This window comes from Malaclemys terrapin, chromosome 5 (genome assembly GCF_027887155.1).
Source record: "Malaclemys terrapin pileata isolate rMalTer1 chromosome 5, rMalTer1.hap1, whole genome shotgun sequence".
Classification (NCBI taxonomy): Eukaryota; Metazoa; Chordata; order Testudines; family Emydidae; genus Malaclemys; species Malaclemys terrapin.
The window spans coordinates 112,316,466-112,342,055 of NC_071509.1; the positions used below are offsets into that span (position 1 = coordinate 112,316,466).

The window sequence follows — 25,590 nt, forward strand, 5'->3', positions numbered from 1 at the left end:
TGATCAGCTATGTATGCACACTTCCTCTGCCAGCTCTAGTTCATCATGATTATCTGGCAACAAGTGGTCTGAGAGCACAGAAATAACTTAATGCTGCCCCTGTCGCTGCTGGTTATGCCTACTGTTGTGTTTATCACACCCTCTTTTCAGTGCATTTGTCCGCTCAGAGCATGGTTAGCTCCTCATTACCACCTTGGTTGATGCGCCAAGGTTACCAGTTTTGGTGCCAGTTATCCTCTTCTGATACTAAAAATGCCTTCTTTGTCCACTTTCAGTTACACAGTATAATTGGACAATCTAGCCCTATCAGGCTTTTTGTTTGGGCACTAAAACAATTTAGATAATCAGGCAGTGATACACGTAGCTATGAAACTGAGATAAAACTGATGACAAATTAAAATCTCATAGACATAAAAGCCTTAGGATACAGTGAATAAAAAAAGGCATTTCCGCTTCCTAGCTATGTATATCACACTTGCTGTAACTTAAGTCTAATTTCAGAAAAGCTCTTTGACTGTCTGTCTGTTTACTGTAATGCGTCAACATACCTAGTTCATGTTAAAATTCCCACCAAACTACATAGGTTGTAATTTCATCTGCTAAATGGTGGTGTCCTTTTGAATACTGATGATGGTAGAGGTTTTTTTTTCTTTTTTTCTCACAATACTTGTTTTCTAACCCAAATCTCATGCCATGAATATTTTTTTAATTGTTAACAGTTTTTCTAAGTATTAAAAGCCTGCTTTAGTTTAGGATTACACATCAATGTACTTCTAGGACACTGTATTTTATTTTAGCAAGTCATTGTTACTTAGCAATCAAAATTTGTAACACTTTTAAAAGTATTTGGTTGTTGCTATTTGTGTATATTCTTTTCAGACTATAATTAGGATTTTACTAGAAGGCTTAGAGAAGACACATTTTAGAAAGAGAAGAGGATGTTATTCTCGTTATGTTGTTCTCGTCAGTGTCTCATAGCCTATCATGAACTGATACCAATCTTACACTGGGTCATCTACAGGAAGTCACAATCCATAATGATGATACACTCCAAATTCCAAGTTATATCAGTAAAGCTGAAATGGAAACATCTCATAATAGACATCCTTAGGCTAATAAAAATTAACACAGAAACACTACATTACAGTATGTGAAAGACTCAAGAAACAACTAGGACAAAACATGCCAATAGGAACGTGTAAAATATATGTCGCAGAAAATTGCAAAAGCATTACATGAACTCTCCAGGGGTGACTTGAGAGAAGTGATGGGACAGTAAATCCCTCCCCAGTGGCAGTACTGTGATTCACTATGTGGAAAACCCAATCCAGGCTTACGTTCCCCACAGGGAGCACACTCAGTCCCTTGGAGGAAGGAATTAGTGAATGTGTCACACAATAGCGACTCTTCTGTACACTGAAAGAGAGGCATTGATGGGCTCTAAAGCTTCCCCAGGCCTTGGGTGAACATATTATGGCTAAGAAATGAGGTCTTAATATGAAATGTGTTTAAGCAAGGAGGAAATGGATGGATTTTCATGGTTAAGTGATAAATGTGGAGGAGTCTGGTATTAAAATGCCATATTTATGGATTATGAAGAAAGCCAGAAAGCAACTGCTTTTCCATTGAAGAACATCTTACAAATGTACTGCATGACCTTTATACCTCCAGACAGCTGAGATCACATGAGGTGAGGTGCTTCTTGTGTATGGATTGGAGGTGGGAGGGAGGGAAGTTGTTTGAGAGGAACACTCTCTAGCAAAGCTCAGCTTTACTGATTTTCAGTGTGTGTTTAAAAACATAGCCTTTTCTTCTGGCATTTGCTGGACTATGGATCAGTAGTGGATTATTTATGGCTGTTGGATTTGGAACAGTGAGAAGGGCTGCTTATGCAGTTTTATAACTAGATTTATTTAAGACCTGGTTGTATTCAGTCTGTGATGCATGCAGATGCAATGGCACATTAAAGATTATTAAATAAAATTATGTATATGCATTTTAACAGCTTATATCCAATGGATCGTCTTATAGATTTACAAAGAAAATATCCCCAAAAGATGTTCTGTGGTAACATCACCAACATAGTGCATACTGTGGCATCATATGGAGTGAACTCATGAGCCTGAGGACCTAAAAAGAAGAAAAAGGTAAAGTATAAAAGAATTGTATATAGTAAACACATGTTTTTTAATAAAATGCAGAATTAGTCTGTGGCACTCACTGCCACAAGATATCACTGGGGCTGAATTCTTGGCAGGATTTTTAAGAAGGAATAGTCTTTTTCAAGGATATAGAACATCCACTGTTACAATAGACAGGCTAACAAAATTATGAGGGATATAAGTCTTCATGCTTCATGCTCATACTGGAAGTGGTTGGCTATTTCACAACAGTCTGTTACAAAGATTGAGGGATATATCTATGAAGTGGGGCACCAGTGCTGGCCACTGTTGGAGTTACTGGACTAGATGGATCATTGTCTGATCCATTCTGGCAATTCCTGTGCTCCTTTCTTTGTAAATGCCCCTCTAATTGGAGCCTACAGTAACGGATCTTTTTTTTTTTTTAAGCTGTGCTGCTTCCTGTTGATGTACTGTAATTTTTGAACAGCTAACATTTTTTTTCCATGTACCTCAGCATAAATTGTAGATTCTATTTATGGATGGATATTCGCTTTCATACTCCAATTGTTATAGTTCATGAACTATAATATATGTCATTATAGTAGGATGGAAGCTATGATAGTGTAGCAGACTGGTAATAATTCTGGAATTTTTAAATTTTTTAAAAAGATTCATTCCACAAAAACTGCTCTAAAAGAACATTATGGGTCTTCAGCTAGTGGCCAGTAGTTATAATAGCTGCACGCAACTGTGCACATTATTTTTAGCATGCTCCCAGCTAATATGTACAAATACCTATAATATGTGTACACATATTGTGATGTCCAACTGCCTGTGTATATATGCAAATACCCATTTTAGGTCTGTGCATATTGTGTTGTGAATTTTCCTACTCTGCAGCAAAAGAGCATCCCTCCAATGGGGCACTTTTGGCAATTTTTTAAAGTACATGTATAAATAAAGAGAGTTGCCAATTACTACAATATCAGATAAAACAACCCAGCAAATAATAATTAACCTTTCTACAAAATCCCAACCAGACTCTCATCCCTGCATTGCCCAGTCCTATTCAATACCTATGTCATTATGGGCGAGGCAAAAAAGATGTTCCTTGTAGCAGGCTAACAAATTCAAGCTGTTGTAGACTAAGGGTAGAAACAAGTTCCAAAGGCTCAGTAACCTAATGAATAATTCCTTCTCTTCTATGCCATTAGATTTCCAATTTAGGCTCCTCTACTAAACTCCATACTGCAACAGTATGTCGGAGAGAGAGGCAGTCTGTTAGATAAGTAGGTCTCAGGCCATATAGGACTTTGTAGATCAAAACCAACATCTTAAAATCAATCCAGAAACCAATAGGCTGATTGTGGAGCACAGATTTAATATATTCACAAAAAGAAATGGCTTAATAAGTGGCTTCAAGTTCTGAATTGTGTGCATGCAGCCACAGAGGACTGCACAGTATTCTGTATGTTGTGAGCACTGAACAAATAATAGTTCAGAGGCTGGATATGGTCACACACATGCCATAATTGCCTGAACATATTACACATTCTTCTCATGTATGATCTTATGAGGAACTATTGGTTGGCAGTTAAAGCAAGAGACTAAGTGTTGACTAGAGCTGGGCATGAAACAGTTTTCCCATCCCATGAATATTTTTGAGTATTTGGAAATTTCCCCCCATTTTTGCTTCTGGATGAAACTGAGACTTTTGGAAGTTTTTTTGATGAAACACGAGAGTGAGTGAAACTCCCATCCCACAACAGTTTATAGCCTAGTAGTTATGGCACTCACCTGGGATGAGTGACTTGGGTTCAAGTCTCTGCTTCAAATCAGGCAGAGCAGGTACCGAACTTGGGTTTCTCACAGCCTCTAATCACCAGGCTATTGGTTGGTGTGTCTGTCTTGTTCTGACCAGAAATTCCATCCTAGAAGCGAGCAACCTCTCAATGAAACTTCTGTCGAACCTGGTATGTTCCTGTGAAGTTTCACTTTCAACAAATTGACATTTTCTGATGGACAAACATCTAGTAAAGTTCACAATCAGTTCTATTCAAGACTCCTAGATTCTGTTTCTGTCTCTCTTCTGCCACTGACTTCCTCTGTTTCTGAGAATTTTTTTAGCTTTTTTGTTCCTTAGTTAATTCATACTTCATAAAGATGTTGTGAAACGTAAGTGCTTGCAATATGCTTGTGATCCTCAACTAAAAGCGCTATGTAAATACTGCTGTAAGTATTATTGTTGTTGTTGTTATTATTGACAGTTAACCTATAGTGATCTCACAGAAAATAGAAGATATTGATTCTGATCGCTGTGAAGTCATCTGTAGACTTCATTGAGTGTTGGGTTAGGCCCTAAAACCACAAGATTATGCTCTGCTCATGTAACAGTGTCCCAGGATCTCAATCATATCCCTAAACATTGACCATGAACTGGCTTACAGATTGAGTCATATTTTAGTGCCTGTTCCAATGGTCTGTATCTCTCGACAATGCAGCACTATGGCCTTTGGGGCCTGCAGTGCGAACAGTGGTCTGAGTCCCAACATAACTCTTGAATATACAGTCATTTTGGTGCAGAGGAGTCTACAGGCTACCATTAGAGCAACAGTGTCATCAGATGAGCAGACTTTATAATAGAATGGACTACAGCTCTGTTGTTGCCCAGTAAGGGATTACAGAGTATGTAGTATCTATATCTGAATATAAAAAGTTAAACAACATTTTTTTAAAAAGGCACATTTTCCCTGAATATGGCCCTCTGGTTGCTGACATTGAATTTTGTCATTAAGTAATCTGAACAGAAGCTTCTCTTTACCTTGGGTGGGGGGAAGCTTGCAAGTAGATTTTCTGGCTGTTTTGATATACACAGCCTTTACATATAGGGATGATAGGATTTCAGGATAAATTACCTGGGGTATTGGATGAAAATCAAGACTTCCTATTTTTTGCATTTGGGTATTGAGCTAATTCTTTGACTGTTACATACAGAGATTTGGTTTAAATGTTCAGGCACAGAACACCACCACTACAGTTTTCATGAAATATGAAATAACTGTTATAAAAATGGGCAATGGATGAGCCAGAGGAATGCAGAAAAGAGCAGTACCAAAGCTAAGAACATAAGAATGGCCATACTAGGTCGACCAATGGTCTATCTAGCCCAGTATTTGGTCTTCCAACAGTGGCCAATGCCAGGTGCTTCAGAGAGAATGAACACAACTGGGTAATTATTGAGCGATCCATCCCTTGTCATCCAGTCCTAGTTTCTGGCAGTCAGAAGTTTAGCGACGACCATAACAAGGGGTGGTGTCCCTGACCATCTTGGCTCATAGCCACTGGTGAACTTGTCCTCCATGAACTTATCTAATTCTTTTTTTAAACCCACTTATACTTTTGTCCTTCACAACATCCCTTGGCAAAGAGTTGACTGCGTGTTGTGTGAAGAAGTACTTTCTTAATTTTAAACCTGCTGCCTATTAATTTCATTGGGTGACCCAGAGGAAATAATACTTCCCTATTCATGTTCCTCACCCCATTCATGATTTTATAGATTTTTATCATATCCTCCCCTTCGTTGTCTCCTTTCTAAGCTGAATAGTCCGTCTTTTTTTTCCTCTCTCTCTCCCTCCATATGGAAGTTGTTTCCTACCTCTAATCATTTTTTGCTCTTCTCTGTACTTTTTCCAATTCTAATACATCTTTTTTGAGATGAGGTGACCAGAACTGCCCACCGCATGGGTGTACCATGGATTTATAGATGATATTTTCTGTCTTTCTATCTATCCTTCCTACTGGTTCCCAGCATTCTGTTAGCTTTTTTTTTTTTTTTGCCTGCTGCTGCCCATTGAGTGGATGTTTTCAGAGAACTATCCAAGATGACTCCAAGATCTCTTTCTTGAGTGTAACAGCTAATTTTAGACCTCATCATTTTGTATGTATAATTGGGATTATATTTTCCAATGTGCATTACTTTGCATTTATCCATATTGAATTTCATCTGCCATTTTGTTGCCCAGTTACCCAATTTTGTGACCAATGACCAGTTTTTGTGAGCTATTTAATAACTTCCTTTAAAGCTATTTTAAAATCTATTTAGTTGTCCTCATTAATACCTAATTTCTGAGTGGCCAACCCCTCCAAAATTCATAGCTTTTGTGAAGTAATGTAACTTTTCTGTAAACACTGTCTACTTTTCATGTGAGTGCAGGTAATTCCTTTCATTGTAAAAAAGTGGAAAATGCTCCTTTGTTTTAGTGATCTTCCAGATTGTAAAATTTATTCTCTGTGCCCTCAGGCTCGACCCATCCAGAAAAGGTGGCTTTTACTCTCCCTAAGGATGACTGACAAGCATGATTAGGTAGCTGTTGTAACAAATGGATAAAACCAAGAAAATCAAAGCTGAACTTGACCTCCATGAAGCTGAATGAAAGTAAATAGCAATAAGCAGCAAATAGGATAAATTAGTGGCCTGAACCCTGAGGCCCCTTTTCCCCCCACCTCTCTTGCCCCTGCTTTGTGCTGCTGTTATAGTGCAAAAGGGAGTGGAAAGCAACTGGATCCCCTCAGTGGGTGCTGCAAAATGTCTGAAAACCCACCTGCTACCTGGAGCTTTTCAGCAATTCAATAGAACACTGTGGGTATGTCTACTCTGCAGTTAGACACCTGTGGCTGGCCCATGCCTGCTGACTCAGGCTCACAGGGCTCAAGCTAAGGGACTGTTTAATTATGATGCAGAGGTTCAGGCTTGGGCTGCAGCCTGAGCTCTGGTAACCGCCCACCTCACAGGGTCCTAGAGCCCGGGCTGCAGCCCGAGCCTGATCATCTACACAATTAAACAGCACTATCGCCCAAGTCCTGCAAGCCTGAGTCAGCTGGCACGGGCTAGCCATGGGATTGCTCATGTGAGAAAAGTTAGGTACATGCTAAATGTTTGCAGTATTGGGGCGCAAGATCATAATTTTGGGGGGGGGAATCCAATTATTAGCATAGTTTTCCTCTTTTACAACACAAGGTGCACCTCCGATTCTATATAAATAGTTTTTCGCTGATCTTTAGCCTTATTCTTCATTTTCTTCTTTAAAAATCTATTTGTATTCTCCCTATAATTTCACTACCGTTAGCCTTTTTAGAAGCAGAAACTGGGAATTTCACAAGTCTGTCATTCTAGCCTCCTGAGGAGCAACAACATCCTCTAGCTAAACTCTAAGAGAATATAAGAACGGCCATATTGGGTCAGACCAAAGATCCATCTAGCCCAGTATCCTGTCTTCTGACAGTGGCCAATGCCAGGTGCCCCAGAGGGAATGAACAGGTAACCATCAAGTGATCCATCCCCTGTTGCTCATTCCAGATTCTGGCAAACAGAGGCTAGGGATGCCACTGATGGACCTATCTTCCATTAATTTATCTGGTTCTTTTTTTAATCCTGTTACAGTCTTGGCCTTCACAACATCCTCTGGCAAAGAGTTCCACAGGTTGATGTGCGTTGTGTGAAGAAATACTGCCTTTTGTTTGTTTTAAACCTGATGCCTATTAATTTCATTTGGTGCCCCCTAGTTCTTGTGTTATGAGAAGGAGTAAATAACACTTCCTTCTTTACTTTCTCCACAGTAAAATGACACCTCATTGTTTGGACTGTTTCCCAGTGCCTTCAGGAGCTGACATCTTTGTAAAGTTAAAGGTCCTTTTTTCCAATTTGCACTATCTTCCCTATTCAGATTTCTGCAACGTATTTTGTGAGCTGTCTGGACAGTGGTTCTCAAACTTTTTCATATTGCAGAACACTTTCTAAGGTAGAGGGAGATCTTTTCATGGGCACTTTTCCCCTTCCATCTTCCCATCCTAATGCCACACCCTCCTTTTCTATAGCTATCCTGTATGGTTACATTCAAAAGTATTAGTATTAAAGAGAAAAGAAACTCAATTAAATGTCAAGTATCAGAGGGGTAGCCGTGTTAGTCTGAATCTGTAAAAAGCAACAGAGGGTCCTGTGGCACCTTTAAGACTAACAGAAGTATTGGAGCATAAGCTTTTGTGGGTAAAAACCTCACTTCTTCAGATGCAAGTCATGCAAGAAGTGAGGTTTTTAACCACGAAAGCTTATGCTCCAATACTTCTGTTAGTCTTAAAGGTGCCACAGGACCTTCTGTCAATTAAATGTGACAAGTGGCAGCGGCTTGGCTATTTCCCCCTATTATGTGTCTGCTCTCTAGCTCCTTTCTCTTTATGTAGTATTTTATATTAGTTAATTCCAAACCTCCTCATGCTACCTGCTCTATCCAGGACACTACAATCTGATCTTCCCTTTTATCTGCACCTCTCCAATTTTAGTGCCATCTGCAAACTACCTTTTTTGGTTTTTAGAATATTCCATGGACTTGTTCCAGCTTTTCTGACAGCCCTTCCCTTTCTGCTCTTCTCACTCCCCACCTTACCACCAGCACCAACACCTTGTTGTCTACTCCCAGGCATCTCCTCATCCCTCCCCAGAATTCCATGTTGGTGAAAGATATCCTCTGCTGCTCTACCTCAGAGCCCCAATTCAGCCAAGGCACTTAATACATGCAGGAGCGCTGCCAGCTTTTTTGCTGACAACGACCGGGGCAGCCAAAGATCCGGTCACCACCCTCAAAATGTTAGTGCCCTAGGCGACCGCCTAGGTCACCTAATAGGTTGCGCTAGCCCTGAATACGTGCCTAACTTTAAGCATGTTACTATTGAATCAGTCCCCAACTTTTCCATCTCCTCTCAAATCTCATTTTAAAGCATATCTTTCACCCTAGCCTACACCTCCTACTTTTCTCTCTTTCTGTTTTCTAATTACGTGTGATATTTACAATAATTCTATAAAAATTTTTGGAGGCAGTTTTCATAAAAAAAGCTGAATATAAAATAAAATTGTATCACACTATATTGTTTTAATAGACTAAAAGAGAATTGGCAGGGAGTGGTAGCTTCATATCCAAAGCTGCAGATAACCCTACAACTGCATCATTTCCGTTTGTGCTGAGCACTTAAACCCACCTTAAATCTATGCCAGCCTAGTGTCTCTCTTAATATATTCTAGAGACATGGATTATATGAACATTTTAAAGTTCCTTAAATCCTTGCTAATGAAAACAGCAAACAAAATCTTGAGGTGCACAGTATTATGTAAAACTCACAAAAGGTTGTGCTATTACTGACATGCTTTTCAACTTTAATCCAAAAGCAAACTGATCAAATAACTTTATATGAAATATATTGGAATATACTTGTCTAAAATATCCTTGCTTTATGCCCTAAAATCATGCATTCAACTTGTCAGTTGGTGTAAATTTGACTTCAATGGAGCTATTCTAATTTATAACATCTGAGCATCTGGCCCATTACATTTACCCCAGGATCCTGCCAGACTGTCACAATTAAAGGAATTAGGATCAAAGAACTATCAGACAACAGCTAAAATACCTACTGGATTGCCTATCTCAAACATCTTTTTTTCCCATAGGTTAGGCATTTTATTGCACCCATCATGGTCATATATACATTTTTTTTAAAACACGATAAATTCTATCTGAAAGAACTCTATGGCAAATGGAAGTTATCAGCTGCCCAAACTATATAATTGAATTCAGTATCCTTTAAAGAATTTCCAAAAATTAAAACAGATCTAAACAAAGGAATTGTTAATCCCATAAATATCTGGAAACTCACAAACAGGAAAATGAACACCAACATTGCTCTTTCTTGCCTGCTAAGCATCTTTGACATCCCAGAGTTTAACTTGGGTTTTCTACACAATACCAAAGCTATATAGAAACAGGCAATTTAATATAATTAGACAAACTTTTTTGGAATGCTTGCCTGAACTCACTTGACTCGGTAGCTCCAGAGGAAACTGTCAACAACAGGGGCCTGATTTTCTACTTTTGTGGCACTGACTTTACACTCGTGTATCTCCACTGGGGCCAATGGAGTTATATCACTTTAAAGTGAATGAAACAGAATAGAAAATAAGGATCCAAAGTTTTACAAATATCTTCAGGTGCAGCAATATCTCTTTGCCAGAACTCATAGCAGCCCATGTCCAGCCTGAAAACACCCCAAAGAATCAGATTAAAGACTGAACTAAGTCCTAGGTCACACAAAAATATGACGTTCTGTAGGTGTCTCTCTAGGTGTTTTAACCAAGTTTGTTGCTAGAAAGATACGAATGCCATTTCCATGACCAGTTTAAACAAGGCATAAACGTATTAGAAAATAATTTAGAAGGACCATACTATAGCTTATGCTATCATATAGCATGGTTCTGTAAATCATTTTACATTTGTCTATGCCTGCAATTAGTCAAGTATTTCTTGCTGCAAAGAATTTATATCTATTTAATGGATGATAAAGATTGGATTCACTGGGTGCTTTTGTCCAGAGAACAGATATAATGCCTCTCTGGCTGTTTTGGTCAGTTTTGCTTTCTAAGATTCTTGAGAAGCTCAAGGAGCTCTGACTTGTGAGCTGGACTCATGCCTCTAATGGCTTATTAAAGTCAAACAGTGTGGGATGGCTGGTATTAGGGCCATTGTTGGCTGAGATAACATTTGGGCAGCCTGCCATCTCCCTTCAAATGAGTTGCCATTAGGACCATGCTCAAGAACATGTCTTCATGTTGAAGATCTCACCAGTTATTGTCCCCTTATTGTTTTAGTTAAGGAGTTGTGGTGCTGCAAGTTTGGCTTCTTTTGAGGTTCTCGTGGTTTCTTGATCCCTAACAGTCTGCCAGGTAGCTTGGGTACGATAAAAAGACTTGCTATTGGGCTTTGTTTTTATTAAAAAAACAAACAAAACAAAAAAATCTTCCAGTGATGGGTAGTCGATAGTGATCGGGTATCCATGATGGGTTTTTTAAGGATCTATCAGTAGCTTTTCATATAGTTGAACATAAAGTTTTGGGGTTTTTCTTTACCCATCTATGGGCCCTTACTGGATTATGTATTACCAGGCAAGAGAGTGCAGTGTTGATGTTCAGGGATTTGGTATGTACGCCTCTGTTCTCACTTTACTGATAATTCACTGGGGAGGTAGAGGGGGCGCAGTGTTGGACAATTACTCATTAGCCTTGATGGCTCCCTTGTACCAGGGTTCCAGTCTGTCACCCACTGGAGGGTGATAGTGAGACGGTTTGGGCTGCAGTGCCATCCCTCCATGGATGATGCATAGCTTGGCATTTTTTAATTTAATTTTATTAAAATTAAAATAAAAGAAGTATCTGGATAGATGCAATGTGTAAAATGAGGCATTGAGACCTATATGAGGAATTTCAATAACCGATAACCTGAAGGCTTATAAGAGCCATACAAGACTCATTACATTATGGGAACAACAGGACTCCACGATTATGTAGAAAACCTTGTTACAGAAGCATGACTAAACCATGCTCCTTAAGATACTTAGCTCTACATTGATTTCATTGAACCCAGATGTTGTGGTGTGTCTGCTTTCCCAGTGCTTGGCTGAGCTAGGGACTTGGATGAGAGCAAGCTGGCTGAAACTCAATCTGGAGAAGACAGAGATATTGGTGATGGGTTGTGGGAAGCACTGTGTTCAATGGTGTCTACCCTCATTATTCAGAGGGCTTGCCTGTCCTTTGTTCAAAAGGTTCACAATGCAGAGGGTTCTCTGGATCCCTTCTTCTCAAATAGCATCAGTGGATAATCATGTTTTTTCTAGACTTCAGTGACTGGCACCAGGAAGAGCTCAGATAGACCCTGTTGTAGAGGACTTGCAAATCCCTTTTTGGGATTATCATTTTGGTCCCACATACAAAATACCTTTGGGACAAAGTGGACAAGAATCCAGTTAGAAAATTTTGTAGAAGAAACGCACAATAAGATAACTGTGGAATGAAACAGTGTGTCTTTCTGTAGGCCCCATTTCTTAATTGAAAGCTATAATTTATTTAAATAGGGAGAGAAAACGCTCAGTATTGGTAATGGAATCCAGGAGACTGCTGCAGAATTATCTCTAATGACAGAGTAGTCTTTAAAGAAACTTTAATTAAATATAAAAGTCTACTTTTAAAGAGTCTATTGCAAGTAGTTTCGGATGAAATAATTGTGGCACTGTCAACTTTTTGTACGTTTATTTCTTATAACAGAGAAAATTTCTAAGTAGAGATGGTAACTTTTAATTTGGTGCTATCATGTCTGATAGTCATGTAGGTGGGGTAATAGTTACGTATATTAATTTTATATATAGTAACTATTAGTTTAGTTGTGAAGCAAAACTGTGGAATTAAAACTAAAAGGCACATGGAAATAGCGGGACAGTTATACAGACAACTTGGACTTTGATTCTTTGCCTCTGCTCAACTTCTTAGGGATCCATGTATGCCACAAGTATTATAGTAAGAACAATTGAGAAAATATTCACATCATTGCCTAGAAATGAATATGAAATACGTTTTACACATATGCCTGAGTGTGATTCGGTGTTTGGGGTACTCTGGCACCTGTGGTCATTTTGTGTCAACTGGATAGGGTTCAAGTGCATATGGGGAGGAAGGATGGATTTGTGATTAAAGTATGGAGTTGGAAGGTATGAGATGTAGGTTGTGTTCCCAGCTCTGTGGCAAACTTCTTATGTGATCTTGGGAGCAAGTCACTTCATCTCTCTGTGCCTCAATTTCTCTTTATATACACTAGGGGGAGGATAATAGTAGTACCTTAAAAACAACAAGGAGTCTGGTGGCACCTTAAAGACTAACAGATTTATTTGAGCATAAACTTTTGTGGGTAAAAAACCTCACCTCTTCCGCCCAAATAAATCTGTTAGTCTTTAAGGTGCCACCGGACTCCATGTTGTTTTTGTGGATACAGACTAACACGGCTACCCCCGATACAGTAGTACCTTAATCACCTGGGTATTAGGCTTAATTCATTAATGTTTGTAAAACACTTTAAGGAAGCTGGATAGAAGTTACTGGAAGAGGCTGATTCAGCACATCCCACCAGCAGGATTTCTCTGGATCCCACGGCTAAATTCCTCCTGGAGCAGTGTCCATGGCTGGTGCTATGCAGTGTAATTGGCAGCTCCCAGTACCAGGGGAGGTAAATTTGACCCCCATTTTCTACTGTCACAGATAATTAATATAATTATGTATCTGTCCAACCACTTGAATTTTTACTTGTTAATACTACAATAAAAACACACCCAGCCTATTTACAGGAAATCTTCCATAAATTACTTTTTCCACTGTGAATGGCTAGGTCCATAAAGGGATCTCTTAGAAAACAGTATCTATGACCTCATATTAACTTGTATTTAAGAATAATTTTATCCAAGTACTTTTACTGCACCCATCATAGTAATATTGAGGGATCATGGGTCCAATCCTGCTCCCACTGAAGTAAATGAGAGTTTTGCCATTAACTTCAATGGGAACAAGTCCCATATGCACAAATGAAAAATGGTACAAATTCCGTCTGAAAGGACCCATAGTCTCCATTGTTTACATAGGTCTCTTAATTGACCCAACTTCTAATAACAACTACATGCATTACTCATAATAACATCAATTGTTTAACACTGCACTGTATTATTAGTGTCAACTACTGTACTTAACTGTATACACAGAATACATACTTGTGTAATCTGTATAACTATACTGTGCCAAACATCAGTCTGTGTACTTACAAGTGTATGCTTTCTACCAACGTCAATAAACAGGTGTCTGCAGGAGTCATTAAAAAGAAATTGTTCATTAATATATTTTTGCTAGGTATTGGGAAAGACTGAAATGTACCATAACCAGCACTTGGCACTGTGGTATGTCTTTGATTAATGAATATTTTAAAATTACAGTTTGCATTTTAAAAATTATTACTAGTGACCTCAGTTGTACACACCTTTGCCATCTCTCTGGCCTGGATAAAAGCCATGCATTATACCTGGATAAAAGCCATGCATTATACCCGGATGCAAAGCCCTTAGAAAATTCCAGCTGGTACAGCAATACTGGCTACTGCGAGCACATCAAACCTGTCCTCTGCTCTCTACACTGGTTTCCCTTAGACTATTGAGTCAAAATTCAAGATCATTCATTATTTTCAAGGAGCTCAGTGTCTTGAGCTCAGGATAGCAACTCAACTAAAATTCTGGGCTGAGGCTTGTGGTTGAAAACTGTGCCCCTCTGGCCCCATGGAACTACCACCAGGGCAGAAACATGAATAACCCTCTGGAAATCAATGTAACTTCTCCCACGAGTAAAATAAACAAGGCTTGGGCTGCAGTACAATTTATTGATTGAGGGCATTCAGTACCTGCTTAGCACCTTGCAAAATCAACCTTCCTTATACTTTCAAAAAAAAAAATCATCCTGCCTAAATGGCTCGGGCTGAGATTCTGTGAGGCGCTTCTAGGAGGTGCAGCAAAGCCCATGGAAAATGGAAGGGGCGCGGGCGGGCGGCGGTGGCTTTAAGCCCATCCAGTTTTGGGCTGTCCCGGGGGCTGCTGCAGCCCCTGGCGGGAAGTTAAACGAAACGCTGCAGCCGCAGGTGTTTGGGTAGCGCCGTTTGGTAAGGAGTCATTTGTACAGAAGCTGCGGCGTGGCTTTAATCGCTGCCAGGTGCATTGAAGAAGCAACGTGCTAGGGAGGAGCCCTTTTGCCCAGCAGGGGCTGTTACGGATCATGGCGCGCTGACACCGTGCTTGGCCCCGGGTGCCCAGGGCTACCCCCGCAGGCTGCAGGCGGGAGAGTGCCTCTCTCACTCCCCGAGCAAGGCCGAGCGCAGGGGCTCGCTGGAGCTCGGGGTTTGGGCTAGACGCCCCTCCGCTCCCTTCGCGTCCCCGGCCGGCCCGACTGCGCCCCTGCAGGCTGCCGGCGGCGCTGCCTCGCCGCCTGCACCGCCTGCCCGCCGGGAGGGAGCGCGAGGGGCTCGCGGCTGCCGGAGACCTGCTGCCGCGGCCGGGCGGCTCCCACAGCAGCCGGGATTAGCAACAGCCGGAGGCCCCCGCAGTTCAGCTTTCAGCGCGGCGGGGCGGAGGGCGGCGCTGCGAGTGCCTGAGAGAGGAGCGGCGAGCAGCTGTGCTGCCCCGCATCCCTCCTCACGCCGCCGCTCGAGCAGCAGCCCCGAGACTTTTGTGCTCCCTCCAAACATGGATTTATTCTTCCTGAGGTTACTCGCGGTGGCCTGGCTTCACCTGGAGGCTGCGGCGGAGTTTGACGGAAGGTAAGGCGCGCCTTCGGGAAGAGACCCCCCCTCGCCAGCACTGCTCTGGCCGGTGCTCCCAGGGGTCTCCCAGGGGAGGCAGGTCTGTGGGGAGGTTTCCCTGGAGGTTTTGGTTATAACAAAATGTAACGAAAAGCACCTGCACCCCCTGCTCTCAGGCTCGTGGGGGAGAGAGAAAGGTACAGGGCTGACACCTTGCAGGCACTTGAACTGCGGGGATCTGAGTTGTGCAGTGGAGTTGATAGAGACACCTGTGAAACCCAAGAGACTAGCCATTCAGCTCTCCGAGACTCTGGCAGAGCCAGTCCTGAACAGTTTGCATCTAAACATAGTCATAAGTTTTCAGTGGAGAGATCCAAACCTATTTTTTCCCCTCGTGGTGGGAAGCTAAGAAAAAGAACTAAGGCAAACTCAACAGTGGTTGTCAGGTCATAAACAAGTTAGTCTCATTGTTTGTACCTTCAGTTTAGCAAATGATTGAACAGCTGCAATTCATTGTCCTCGTTTGAAAGTTTGACTTACCTAATGGCATGATTTTATTTTTTCTAAAGATAAATCTATGATAGACAAAAGTGAAGAACTGAATAAACTCTTTTTACATGTGTGGTGGAGGGATGAGATTTACATCTTGTTTTTCTTTCCACCACTAAAAAATTGTGTGTCCACCCCAGATTTAACCTTCACGAGTCTCTCCCGCCCTTTCACACTCATATATTAGTGTTAAAATAATTCTGAAAAGCTATACATATAATATTAGTGTCTTATATGAACATATCTCAGATGTAAAGAGATATGCATGCTATGACAGGTTTGAACAACTCCAGAGTTCTTATAACTTTATTATGCAGCTGATACTCCTACAGGCTACATCAGTACAGCTGAAAATTCCAACCTGTGTATTATCTATGTATAATTTATCACAACAAGTCCTGGATGATTTGATCCTTTAGAGGGTCATTAAAAATGTATGTAGACGGTCTGACTGATGCAAAGCAGTCTCACTTTTGGAGAGTGGAGTTCAAACTAGGGTCAAAAACAAGTGAAGCCTTGAGGTTTTAGCCTCCAGTGGAACCCTCTCTACATTCTCTCTTCTCCACTCTCTTCCCCACTCCCCAAGCCAAAAAAAAAAAGCACACCTGGCTGTCATAAAGCTTACTGTGGTCTTGAAATGAAGACTGAATTGGTTTCTTGCTTCTCAAGACTTTGTTGACAGAGGTGAACTAGCTGAGGCTAGTGAGAAGTAACACACCCTCTTGCACATCACCTGGCATAAAGCAGTTTAAAAAGGTCTGAGGCTTGGTAGGCTGTCTTTCATGGCATCTAAATTATACACATTTTATTTATTTATACAAAGCGTGTGTGTGTGTGTACGTGTACACACACACACACACACACTTTATATGTATATGTGCCTATAAATTAAGTGGTGTTCTTGTATATAATTTTTGTTACATCATCAAGTGCTTATGGACATATACTGCAAGATTTTTTTTTTACATGCTTCCTATAACATACAAATCAAAAGTAGTGCCAAGAGGCATTTAAACAATGTACTGTATTGAAAAAAAAATTGCAACTCAAGTTTAAACATGAATCTAGATAAATGAAATGTGAAAATGAGTGTTGAGGTGAAGGAATGTGTGTAATCAGTATTGTTAAACTGTGTCAAATGTAGTGAAATATTTAAACACAAATCAGGGAGTAGTTCATGTATAATGAAAGACTGAATAGGTTTTCAAATGAAAACACTGTTTTACTGTACATGGAAATCAATTAACATGTACGTACCAAATATTTATTTTTATAATTTGTTCAAATACTGTTTTTTCTTTTTTTACATTGTTATTAAAATGTATTAATTTTATGACATTGCTTTCTGAATGTTTAAGACTCCAAATGTAACCTAATTAATTTCATAGGGACAAGGCAAAAAAAAAAAATTAAACTCCCCTTTTCCCATTATTGCCTGTTTGCAAGACAGAAACTTGTCTTAATTTCTGATATCTAGGACAGGTTTCAAACTTAGCCATTAGTTCAGATTTGTGAAATCAAAGTTGAAACACTGTTGATGACAGTTTATTACTTATAAATTTGGTAAAATTCAGATATCTGATATTGCTTATGACCATCCTGTGAGTGGCAGCAGTGAGCACGCTACATAGTATATTAGACGCTGCTATTTCTGGTTTTAAAATGTCTCGTCTGTTAACACCGCCCTCTCCCCCCCACACACTGTCCGAGTTCTACACTTGGACAGAAAATGTTTTCACCCTACTCGCTAATATTAAAGCAGCTATGTTAACCAGAAAGATACTTACTTTAAAAAGTAACATGGATTTTCTTTAGAAAGGATTTATGAATTGTAGATAAGGGTGGTTTTTTTTTTTTTCCTTGTTTGTTTTTTTTAAACTATCTTGTGCAGGTGGCCCAGACAAATAGTCTCCTCTATGGGATTGTGTCGGTTTGGAAGTAGAATTGATTGCTGCTGGGGCTGGGCCCGTCAGTCATGGGGGCAATGCCAACGTGAGTATCATCACTGCTGGGGCTTTTGGCCACTTAGAAGGGGCTTGTACACACCTATTAATAGCTTTCACATATTCACATACACACACAATTGCAGGGTTTCTGACATAAATGGGGCATATTTAAAGGGACACGGTCAGGTTAAAAAAACATATATTTTAAGAACCAATTTGTGTTATTAATAGCACCATAGATAATTAAAGCTGAAAGAAATATTGAACCTAATTTACTCTTTTGCTGTTAATACTGTTGGTTGGTGTATTTTTGCATTAAATTTTGTTTAGGCAATGAAAATAGACTAGTCAGTTTCTCTTTTGTTTCTCATCAATTTTACTTTCTGGCTCTCATGCCCTAACAAAGGGCTGCAGTGTTTTGGTTTGCAAAAACTGCAGGGAGGAAATATTTACATCCCAGGGAAAACAAACAACCTATTGCTGGAATTTGAACAAAAACATCTTGGAAATGGTCCTTATTGGTGTTAGGTTAAAGCCTTCTTTTATAACCCAATCTCTGGGTTTAAATCAACCTGACAGTGTCCTTTTAATAGATCACATATTAATAGAGACATATCTGAATTTTTTGCATTGTTATAATCCTTGTTATAACTATTGATAATCATATAAATAAGACTTCATTAAATCAATTTTGAAAATAGCATTACACTGGTAACCAGAGCAATACAAAAGTGCTGATTTTTTCCAGGGTGGGAGAAGGATATCTCAGTTACATTTATAGGTTTTTGTCCTGAAAACACTTAATATATACTTAACTCGTGAGTAGTTTCCCATAGGTATTTGCAGGATCAGACCTTTGGAAACTTTTGCATTTTGATCCAGCTTGCAAAATTAGATGAATTTCTGCTAAACAATATACAAGCAGAGCTAAGAGGTGAACATTGATTACTGCTCATTTTGCAGTGCTGTGAAAGTAAAGCAGCAGGTGAAAGAAAGTGGCAGTGGAGATCCCAATCTAGTCTCTAAGCAAAGGTTTTGGTCAAATCTGTAAATAACAATAATAGTTACCCCCTATAAAGGGAGAAGGTTAATGCAATCCAGCATTTAATGGATAATAAAAAGGTGACTAATTAAAAATAGATGTAAAGTGCTGTTGGAATATAACAAGCATGCAATTGTATTTAGCACATCATCAGTCCTTTGGATTTTAGAACTGCAGTTTGTAAGAGAAATAGTCATTTCCCTGATATAAACATTTGTAAAGGGAAGGATTGCACCCAGAGGTAATAGAATCTATGGCCATCTTTTATAACACAAATATACAAATTAAAATTAAACAGAGAGCATGTGTGTCACACTACAAATACTCTAAGCAGCAAGGTATAAATGAGTTTTACTATATTTAAATACCGGTAGTATTTAGTTCTCCTGATTTCCCCTTCACCAGCTAAGTTCTCACTTTTGTTGTGATGATGAGCTCAGCTCATCACGATGGCAACATTCAGATTGAAACCAATCTGTATTTCATATTTGACCTTCAATTCCCCACCACTGCCAATTCTGCTTTGATGTACATCCTGTATTATAGTTTCAGGAAGTGAATGGCTCATGGTGATAATGGTACAAAATACATAACTAAGTAAGGAAAGTGAATTTTTATTGCCCCATAGCAAAAAGTGATGAGCTTAATTCTTTCAGCTTTGTGTATAGTTGGCATGAAAATATCCCTACAATTCTAGGAGTAAAATGTGATACTGTCTTGAAAGTTACAGTGTTGCTGTCATAAAGCAATTAGCAGCTATGAAATGGGAGGGTGAAAGAGTCCCTCATTCTGTCTCTTAGCAGCATGGAAGACATCACATAAACTTTAAAGATTTCTCCCCCTTTTCCTTGTGGTCTGTATTCTCTTTAAGTGTGTATGGTCCATGTTTCAGAATTATGGTAGTGTTCTGAATATGTTTCAAAGACACAATTAACAATTTTCTAAAAGAAAATAGAAGACTATTCCATCTCTAAATCATATTTTCATAATATTTCTTATTTAGTCACAGCAGCTGTTTTTAGTTAACCCATAAATTGTCCATGAAAATCTGACATTATATATCTTTCAAAATTATACTGCTTAGATTTGATTCAGGCACAGAGTTAAGTCTGAAATTATTCTAGGGCAGGGGTAGGCAACTTATGGCACGTGTGCAGAAGGCGGCACGTGAGCTGATTTTCAGTGGCACTCACTGCCTGGGTCCTGGCCACTGGTCTGGGGGGCTCTGCATTTTAATTTAATTTTAAATGAAGTTTTGTAACCTGGTCCTCGCTGGCCTAGGCCCCAAAAACGCCCAGAGACCAACGGAGGTGCAGCACCCGTGTCCTTTTATTGTTTGTGTCCATTTCCACCACCTACTATTTACAAGTATTTACAAAGACCAACACTCTTGGAGACTACTAGCTTCCCAGCCAGCAGGGATCTAGAGCCCACGCTCCTCCCTTTCCTGTCTTCCCCCCGCTTCCTGTTTCTTAGCCAGCTTTATAGGGCAGGCTGGCTCCCCAGGCCTGCAGGTGGATCCCCTCTGGTAATCAGGGTGTGGCCCCTCAACCAGCCCAACTAACCCTTTTTCCTCTGGAACAGGGCTAACAGCGGCCTGGCTTGTTTCTCTTAGCTAGCACCCTGTTACAAGCTTCTTAAACATTTTAAAAAGCTTATTTACTTTACATACAACAATAGTTTAGTTAAATATTATAGACTTATAGAAAGAGACCGTCTAAAAATGTTAAAATGTATTACTGGCACGCGAATTAGAGTGAATAAATGAAGACTCGGCACACCACTCCAATGCACATTGGAAAAAATAACCCCAACTATACATACAATATGATGGGGGCTAATTTAGCTACAACAAGTCAGGAAAAAGATCTTGGAGTCATCGTGGATAGTTCTCTGAAAATGTCCACGCAGTGTGCAGAGGCGGTCAAAAAAGCAAACAGGATGTTAGGAATCATTAAAAAGGGGATAGAGAATAAGACTGAGAATATATTATTGCCCTTATATAAATCGATGGTACGCCCTCATCTCGAATACTGCGTACAGATGTGGTTTCCTCATCTCAAAAAAGATATACTGGCACTAGACAAGGTTCAGAAAAGGGCAACTAAAATGATTAGGGGTTTGGAACGGGTCCCATATGAGGAGAGATTAAAGAGGTTAGGACTCTTCAGCTTGGAAAAGAGGAGACTAAGGGGGGATATGATAGAGGTTTATAAAATCATGAGTGATGTGGAGAAAGTGGATAAGGAAAGTTATTTACTTATTCCCATAATACAAGAACTAGGGGTCATCAAATGAAATTAATAGGCAGCAGGTTTAAAACAAACAAAAGGAAGTTCTTCTTCACGCAGTGCACAGTCAACTTGTGGAACTCCTTACCTGAGAAGGTTGTGAAGGCTAGGACTATAACAGAGTTTAAAAGAGAACTGGATAAATTCATGGTGGTTAAGTCCATTAATGGCTATTAGCCAGGACTGGTAAGGAATGGTGTCCCTAGCCTCTGTCTGTCAGAGGATGGAGATGGATGGCAGGAGAGAGATCACTTGATCATTGCCTGTTAGGTTCACTCCCTCTGGGGCACCTGGCATTGGCCACTGTCGGTAGACAGGATACTGGGCTAGATGGACCTTTGGTCTGACCCGGTACGGCCTTTCTTATGTTCTCTTCTAAAAGGTTGCCGACCCCTGTTCTAGGGACTTCTTTTTTAAAAGGAAGTTAATAATTATTGATGGGCCTCCCTTTACTTATTTATTAATTGACATGTCTAAGTGACTTTGTGGGCATGCTTTCAAGTCTACTTATGAAATTTTCAGAATAGCAAACAAAATCCCATTTTTCACGTATCTTCTGTTTCAAACTCTGTGGAATATTTGGTATTTTATTCCTGATATCACTGCTTCCAACAGAGTTAATGGGAAAGTATGTCAAGGCTACAAAATTATTATTATCATTACTTATTTAACTGCAAGGAGGCATCTGATCCTAATGCTTTTAGAATTCAATCATAGAAACAAAAGGAGTCCGATGCTTCCTACATGTGTATTTCATGAACTATGGGGAAAATGGTTATATTGTTTTCATACACACAAGTAACCATATTATTCCAGTCTAAATTTTGTATTAGCATTTTATTTTAGATTAAGGAAAATAACAAAACAAGGAAGAACAAAAGCTAAGTGTTCATGAGATAATACATAGTTAGTATTGTCTCTGTAACATGCCACATCAACTATGCCTGACAAAATGGCAGCAGTTCCTACAGACCACCAGTTTTCAATATTTACAGATGTAGTACAAAGAAAACAGTTGCATAGCTAAACCCACCCTTTCTGATGTCATGGTCTCTCTCTGCTGTCTGTTCACATGATGCTACTTATTGCTTTCATTACTGGATGGTACACCTTCCCCTTTTGCTACTGATTCTGTTTTTGAATGATGTTAAAAGCTTAGAAACATTGACTGGCTGCAGTTCTGATGTCATTATTTGGGTGGCATTATATTATAAGGGGCGGCTCTGTTGCAGCAAGCGCATCTATACTAATCCCCACTACATAAATCTTTCATATTTTTTCTGTTTGGATTTTGGAATTGAATAGGGATGACATCATTCATAGTGACTGTAAGAACTTTTTTTTTCCAGATTCCCTTTAAAATATTTTGTAGACTAAAATGGGGGCAAAAATCCCTCCCCCTTCTCTCTCTCCTGCCATATTTTTAAAAACATAAAACTCCAAACCCATCATTTAATCTTCTTCACTCTCAACTAGCTTTTCAAAAGAGCTAAAAGATGGATTTTTCAGTGCTCCATGCTCACACTTGGGGCCACATTTTCAAAAGAGCTCAGCACCTAGCAGCTCCCATTGAGATACTTACGGCCAAATGACTTCCAACATGCTGAGCTCTTTTGAAAAACTGACAATTCCTTTTGGTGCTTAAATGGGAGCCGAATTCTTGTGCGGGATGGGGAGGAAATCTGGCTGATTATGGATGCTGAGTCCTTTTGAAAATTCTGTCCTGTAGCTCATGATGGGAGGTTAAACTAAATGAAAGTGAACCTTTCTGGTGCAGGCAGCTAAATTGCAAATCTGCCCCCAGCTATGGGTGGTGGTATTCAATATGAGAGATCAAGCTGGCATAGAAAAAGGCAATCGAGGCCTTGCTGGGAACTTTCAGACTTTTTACTGTACAGTGAGAAATCACCTGCTCCCATTATGGTAAAATACAACTCCCAGTGAGAGCAGAATCTCTCTATGAGCAGGGCTCTCAATATGCACAGGGCTTCTTCTACTAACCATGTGCTTTCTTTGCCACTTCTCAGCCCACTATTAGGTGGAACAAATCTCATTTATGCAAAGACAAAAAGTACTGAGTCAGAATTAAAAATAAACTAACCATGGACCAGACTCAGAAGTGAGAAGGAAGTCTAGAGGGAGTTAAAATTGGGGTAACTTCAGGGTGACCATATTTCCTTATGCTGGATACGGGGCACCTGGTAAAATTACTCCTATTCAAGCGAGTTCAACTGTAATCAATCAGAACTATGCAGTACAACGTTCAAATTAACATCAAGCTGACTGAGCCCCCATTAAAAAGAAATACTGCGTAGTTGGATTCTTTTTATTTGTCTTCTTATCTTTAAGTCTTTAGGGTTCACACAGGGAAGGGTGACATACACAACCTGACCCTCCCCCTCCAGATGGGGAGGGGTGCCCGACTGAACTGACCATCCCTGCCCGGCGCTCTCTGCCCTCCGTGCCTGGCTGGTCCCCGGGACAGACCCGCCTCTTCCGTACCTGACACCATGTCTTCCCAAGGCAACACTTGGGGGGGTGGGGGGGGAAGGGGGCAGGGTGCGTGCAGGGTCACATGCCCTCCCCTCCCCCAGATTTCTGCCATGGTTCACACCAGAATGTGGCCAGCAGGAGCATTTCGGCACTATGTGCGAGGGAAGGGACGGGAGCTGCTTCCAGCTGCAGGGGAGGATGAGGGGGAAGGGATGACCTGGCCTGTGTCTTTGCAGAGCTTATCTCTTCTCCTTCAAGTACCACCCTGTGGGTGCTCCACTCCAGGTCAAGGTGTGTCCCTGCGCCTTCAATCGGAGATTTTCGCAGCAGTTCCCATACGGGTCACGCACACGTGGTGCCTGCCTTGCACGCTGTCATGTGCACGGCCCAGACTCCTCAGTTCCTTCTCTACCGTCCCTGTCCAGAGACAGAGTTTAGCAGTCCCACTAGTTTCACTCTTCATAGCCTTTATTTAGATAAGTTCTAGTAGTTAATTAGTTTGTTACTTATTTAGATAAGTTTTAGTTATTACTTACCTCCTATTTAAAAAAAAAAAATTCTTTACCTCAGAGTTAGTGACTCCCAATATACCTGGTTGTCCAGGCCTCAAGAGATGCATAACATACAGAGACACCATCCCCATCCCTGATGGCCATTTTCAGTGCGTACGATGTTTGGGGGAATCCCATGTACCCCAAAAATGCGTACACTATTTAAACTTAAAGCGTGGACCCGCAAGGACAGTGACCTGAGGCTGGAAAAGTCCCTCAGACCCGCATTGGACCCGGGCCAGCAGTCTTCCTCCCGACAGAATTAAGCGCCGAAATCCTCAAAGATAAAAAAATGGCAAAGAAATGACTGGTTTTCTCCTCTCTCAGGGGGCACACATCTTCTAAGCAGTGGCTGACGACTTTGGCTATGTCAGTGCTGGCCGCTCCACGGCTCAGCACATATGCTTCTTCAGGCACCTCCAGCACCAACTGCATGTCAGCGGCCACACGCTCCAGTGCCGAGGCTCAAGGCTTTGAGTTGCCCGCCTCCACTGTGGCACCGTCGGTTACCGACAAGAAACCGGTACCGACTAGTGTGACGGCACTGATGCCACAAACTACTGCTGCTGCACCCGTGCTCCCTGTGACATACTTCTCAACGCTGACTCCACGCGTGACCCCCCCCGCTCTCCCCCCCCGGGTCTATAGCACCTATACCATTGGCATCAGCTTAGAATGTGGTGCATACGGTGCAGATACTGCCTCAGGCAGCTACATCGGCTTAGCACAGATTGCTGCTGGTACAGACTGTGCGTCCTGCATCGGCACCGTCTCAATACACAGCGCCTCCCATGCCTATAGTGAATCACCATTCAGCACTGTCAGCTGCCGCACCACCCCCGTTTCTCCACCATAGAGACCTGGCTATCTCTCCCACCCCAGAGACTCCTCTACTAGGCACTGACCTCTCACCGGGACCGTCGGCACCTTACAACTCGCTCCTGCCCCTTCACACCTCTCGAGTGAGGAGGATGTGGATGACATTTTTGTCTCCACACTATTCTTCCTCTGTTAAGACACCTGTGACTCAGGGACATCTTAGATCCCACTCCTCATATACCAGGGAATTCCCACCCTGGTATGGCCACCCATGGATGGGACCACCCTTGGATGGGACCACCCGTACCCTTCCCTGGCCAATGGCCATGCTGGAATCCCTGGGAATCTTATAAGAAACATTATCGCACTTGTCCTACCTCACGCAGAGAGGATCTTAGATCTCCTCCCCAACCACAAACAATGATGCCGAGCTACGAGACAAACCAACAGCTCAGCAAGCAGAGGACATTGTACCTGACTAATAAACTCCAACTAATAAACACTCATCTGTCTCGCCTAAGGAGGCACTTATGCCTCCGCCACCAACAACAGCTGACGATTTCACACACTTCCAGGACTTGTT

The 25,590-nt window shown here is 40.9% G+C and overlaps 1 protein-coding gene across 4 annotated transcripts in view; it reads left to right on the forward strand.

The window, feature by feature from the left end:
- The first annotated feature begins 14,733 nt into the window (after positions 1–14,733).
- Positions 14,734–25,590, forward strand: part of NPNT (nephronectin) — a 94,636-nt gene continuing 83,779 nt past the window's right edge. The window contains exons 1-2 of one of the 4 annotated variants that reach the window (XM_054029958.1): positions 14,734–15,334; positions 17,757–17,857. In XM_054029958.1, the coding sequence (XP_053885933.1) occupies positions 15,261–15,334; positions 17,757–17,857 (175 nt within the window). In that variant the 5' untranslated portion in view covers positions 14,734–15,260. The remainder of the gene's footprint in view (positions 15,335–17,756; positions 17,858–25,590) is intronic. The other 3 variants (XM_054029959.1, XM_054029960.1, XM_054029961.1) reach the window with 3 other exon arrangements.